Source organism: Antrostomus carolinensis, unplaced genomic scaffold (assembly GCF_000700745.2).
Source record: "Antrostomus carolinensis isolate BGI_N321 unplaced genomic scaffold, ASM70074v2 scaffold296, whole genome shotgun sequence".
Lineage (NCBI taxonomy): Eukaryota > Metazoa > Chordata > Aves > Caprimulgiformes > Caprimulgidae > Antrostomus > Antrostomus carolinensis.
Genome location: NW_010323675.1, coordinates 12,143 through 17,132, shown reverse-complemented (window position 1 = coordinate 17,132; position 4,990 = coordinate 12,143). Strand labels below are relative to the sequence as shown.

General features: G+C 38.2%; 1 protein-coding gene across 1 annotated transcript in view; it reads right to left on the bottom strand.

Annotated features, from left to right (window-relative positions):
• Positions 1-2,617: 2,617 nt before the first annotated feature.
• IL13RA1 (interleukin 13 receptor subunit alpha 1) overlaps positions 2,618-4,990 on the bottom strand; it is an 11,708-nt gene continuing 9,335 nt past the window's right edge. The window contains exons 7-9 of the mRNA XM_010170629.2: positions 4,630-4,726; positions 3,950-4,034; positions 2,618-2,737 (exon numbers count right to left, since the gene is read on the bottom strand). Of these exons, the coding sequence (XP_010168931.2) occupies positions 2,618-2,737; positions 3,950-4,034; positions 4,630-4,726 (302 nt within the window). The remainder of the gene's footprint in view (positions 2,738-3,949; positions 4,035-4,629; positions 4,727-4,990) is intronic.

Sequence of the window (4,990 nt, the reverse complement as noted above, 5' to 3'; positions counted from 1 at the left end):
CATCTGCTTTTCCCACTTATTTGGCTTCATGAATTTGGGGGTTTTTTGTTGTTGTAGTTTTTCAAACACAAAAGCTTTGGTTTTACATTAAACACCAAAACAAAAATCAAAAGAATTTAGGGTAAAGTACCGAGGATGATCTGTCTAGATCACTATACCAAAAGCTGCAAAATATTATACTACACTGTTATGCTCACTTATCTTAAAATCATATATTTCTGTTTGTCTAGTGGTCTATGATGAGCAACATTCTAGATGAGGTAGATTTGAGAAATATTTATATTGCCATAATGATTTAAATGTTGCAGGGGAGAAGGAACGAAGTTGTCACAGGAATTTAATTACTCTTTCTCCCACACTATTCCTTTACTTCTGGAATATCAGGTAGTGCTGCTAGCTGACTTTGTATAACCTGAGTTTTGTTTTATCTCACTGAAATCCCTGAGGCTTTATTCTCATTTTGTCTCATCAACCCCAATTTTTATAATGTCTTTTTTTTTTTTTAGTCTGATTGTAAGTAAAAGATTTAAGCTAATATAGGGTCTGCTAGTTCTACTACATTTCTCCTCTTTCTATCACTCATTATGAGAGGTAAATAACAGATGTGGAGGAAACTGTGTATTTGAGACTGGGTAAAGAATTTGACTTTTTAAAGGAGGGAATACATAAGAGGGTAAAATACATAAGTTTGTAGCTAAAAAGCAAACTCTCTTAGTTCTAGTTCTTGCAGAACAGTATGTTCTAAAAATGAAGTATTTAATTTCAGATTTTTGACTGAATGGAGCTTGAAGACAGGGCTGAACTTTAAAAGGTTAGTGGCTATAAAGTTTGTTCCTAGCAAACTCCTGAGGAGATCTCTTCCCAGTCTGCTAAGACTGACTATATCTAAACCTAACATGTCTGCACTTAGCTGGGAGGAGAAAGGAATTGCTGAACATGAACCATAAACAGCTTGCATGGATCCCTTTCTCTCTCCCCATTACATGACATTCTGCCTCCAGCACAATCAGTGTACTGCTGTTAACACCCTTGCAGCACAGGGTAGAAACTAATGCTCAGAATTCAGAGCAGAGCAATGTCATAGTTGTGCCAGAAGATGTCTGTTGAACTTTGCTGGGTAAAGCAACCTCAAAACAAAAGCATCACAAAAATAAACAAATCAATTAATGATTTACAAAAAACCCCACCAAAAGTCATCAAGCTGCTGCAGTAAAATATACAAGAAACATTCTTTTTGAAGTCAAATCAGCACCTTGTTTTAAATTGCTACGCTCATAGAGAGGAAGCTCAAATCTCAGCCTCATCACTGTAGAAAGAATAGTCTCTCCCTTAGAAAGCAGGCCAAACAAAAATAAACAAATCAATTAATGATTTACAGAAAAACCCACCAAAAGTCATCTTTACTGCTGCTGCAGTAAAATATACAAGAAACATTCTTTTTGAAGTCAAATCAGCACCTTGTTTTAAATTGCTACGCTCATAGAGAGGAAGCTCAAATCTCAGCCTCATCACTGTAGAAAGAATAGTCTCTCCCTTAGAAAGCAGGCCAAGGCTGTCATTCCCTCTTCCCCAAAATCCATCAGCTCAGTAGTAAGGATGGCTCTTGAAGTCTTTGAATTAATTTGGTTTCAGTGGTTTAGCACTTACTAATCAGTTTGACCACAGCTCCTTAGAGTCACGCATCCATCCTGGTAATTTTGCTGGACAGACTCAGGATGACTTAGCTACCAAAAGTCAGGTGTTTTCAGGCCAATATGGCCAAAGTAGAATCACAGTCTGGTAAGACTCAATACAGTTATCTGCCACTGCACAACACAGGTAAAAAAATTCTATTTATATTTTTTAAGCAAAGTATAATTAACCCAAGAAGTCCATGAAGTCAAGGCATCTGAGGACAGGCACTTGAAAGCATAAAAAACTAAGCCTTTTCTATGAATAGTCTGAGTATCAGCTGGAAAGCAGAGAGGCTTTTAATATGCATTTTTAAAGGAAAAAAAAAAAAACAAAAACCAACTCTCTTTGATGGGGTTTGACCAGGTCACAGCTGACGCACATCAACCAGAAGCATAAGAAGGTCAGTCCATTAATGCCCTCTGGAAAGTGCACTGCCCTGGAGCACATGAAACAGGCCATCCACAAATGGTCCATGCTCTGGCATCCTACCTGGTAGCAGTTCCACGTAGTAGCACTCATGAGCCATCTACTGTAAATAAGCCTCATCTCACCTGCTGCAAAATAGAGCCAAATACTTCAGAGAAGTCACAGTGCTTGCTCCAAAAAAAACATTTACAGTTTAACACGAGACACAAACACAAGTGCAATTGACACGTAATAGGGCAGAGCTGGTTGGAGCCAAAACAAGAGATACTGCAATGCAGTCACATGAAATTTCTGTACATGCTCATCTTGAATGATCCAAGATGGGTATTTCTAACACAGACGGAGGAATGGCACTGTTAGTGATGTATCTTCTGAGCATCAGAGAAGTAAGGCTCAGGGAAGACTCAGTAAGGTGAAAGCTTGTGAATGTCTTGCAGGCCTCTTCACATCTACATTGCCACCTGAGTCTCAGGAGCAGGAATTAAAGTTTCCTCATCTTTCACTGGTAAAGCAGAGTTTATCGGTTTTCTTTTTCAGAGTTAGCATACTCTGGAGTTTCTGTTAAAATTAAAGAATGAATTTCTTCTTCTTTAATTAACTTGTCATAAGCATTCACAGAATCATCCTTTTCACAGCTCTGAAAGAGAAGAACAACACTTTAACAGCACTTCTTCATGGCAAGCATTGTTTTTTCAGCCCAAGACGACACACCCATTTCACAACGTATAGCCTATATCATGAAAAAGCCAAGGTAGCTGGGCAACAAATTGTGCTTATTAGGGACATGGCTTAGGCCTGGTTGACAGAAGAATTGTCCTCTCTGGAAATGAGGAAGAACTGGAGGTTGGTCCCCATCTTAAGAGTCTTTCCAACTACAGCTAATGTGTGAAGCTCAGGCAGGAGGATGAAGAAATGAGGATGTACACGTTTAGTAGAGTTTTCACTGAGACCCTGAGCACATAGAGAAGATCAAGATAATACTCAGAGGCAAGAACATAACATTACTTGGGATAGCACCAAAGCACCTGTCAGAGCATGACAAAGTGTAATAGCTACCATACTTATGATCCTCACAGCCAAAAGTCCCATCTTAGTGCCATAATGACCAATCCATGCTGAAATATTTATTCAAAAAGGTAGTAAACTAGGAGGCCAGATCCATGCTTTCTACATAGTTCTGATTTATTACTAGGTGAACCCTGCAGAAAAGGGGAATACTGGATTTTGGACTGACACCATCTGCAATTGGGAGGCCACAAAAGGAGACTTGTTTAAATAAAGGCAGCAATTCCTCCGACTCCTGTTCAGCTGAGAACAGCACACAGCACCAGACACCCAGTCATTATGCACTACAAATGTTTCACAGGTGGCACAAATTTTGAGATGTCACAGTGAGTCAGAAGGTCCCTTCCATAAAAGGAAGAGTTGTTCAGAGAACAACCTACGTTGCCTCACGTCCAGGTTTGAATTAGGGCTTGTGAGTGCACTTCCCTTAGGATTTTTATAGAGATAGTCACTTAGTCTTGTTTAGAAATCCAGATAATAAAAAGAATTAAATGAAAAAAATCTCAAACCAACCCAAACATTTAAGGGACTAGCAGTTTGTGAAATGACAGAAGAATGCAATTCTATTAATGTATCTAGAAAAGTATATGCAATTTGAGGGGAAAAAAAAAACCCTCTCAGCTTTGGCCAATTGTTTCTGAACAACTCTTACCACTGTCTGCATACAATATGCTTACATATATACAGTTGGTTTTAAGATAGATATAGGTATTAAGAAAAAGAAAATTGGAAGCCTACAGACTATGGTTCAATTGACTAGTTGGCCCAACAGCTTCTTACTAACCTGGGAATCCTCATTCTGCTCTCCAAACATGCGCTTCAGAATTTCTCTAGGGTCTGGAATTGGCGGAAGAATCAGTATCTTAAGCCTTCAGAAAATTAAAAAGGAAAGCTTTAGATGAAAGTTGTATTAATTTAAAAACTAACAGTTCAAAGTCGTATTTGGGTGCAGGCAAGAGAATTTGTGGAGTCAGATTTGGCATCACCAGTCAGACTTCATTCTCTGTGCAATTGTACATAATTCTCATTTTCACTCCCCAAACCAAAAGGAAACTGGAATATTCACACAAACAAATTCTAAATAACTTTCAATGCTGATAAATCAGTAAAAGCAGACTTTTAAAAAAAATCTGGTAAAATATACTTTATATAGAAGTTAACTTTGAATTTGGACTTCATTGCTTAAAGAGAGGAGATGCAATAGCTACGCAGCAAGAATCTTAACTGTAAGCAGACAGAAGCAATGGTACCCAAATGCAATCAGAGCATGTGCATAAACCCAATTCTAATGACTGAGGCACAATAGTGCTGCCTTTTTATTATGCAATGCATGTTATGGATAAAACAGCTGCTACAGAAACATGCTACATCATGGACAGCTACTCGGAAGAGAGATGAATTGTAGCGCAAGTCAAAGAGCGATCAGAGTTCGGGAACTGTAAATAAAGGGAGATTGTTATTTACCTTTTTAGGTAAACTAGGAGAATTGTCATAGATATTGCTACTATTATTGGAACGGTGACTATCAAAACAAAATAGAATGTAGAGTCCATCTTTTCACCTGGAAAACAAAAATTGTAGAAACTTAGGGATGTTTTAGGAGGCTCTTTAGGAACAATGACAAGAAATTAATTAATAGACTGAATGTTTGTCAAAGACACTAGCACTTTTTAGGCAAGGACTCATTTTTCAAAGCATGATATTACACCATAGATACATTTGACAGGAAAATGAAAACCAGCAAGACTCAGGACTGAAAAAGAGACGGCACTGGAGAAGGGTTATTGCACAGCTGCATGGATGGCAACCCTGTCAACATGCAGAG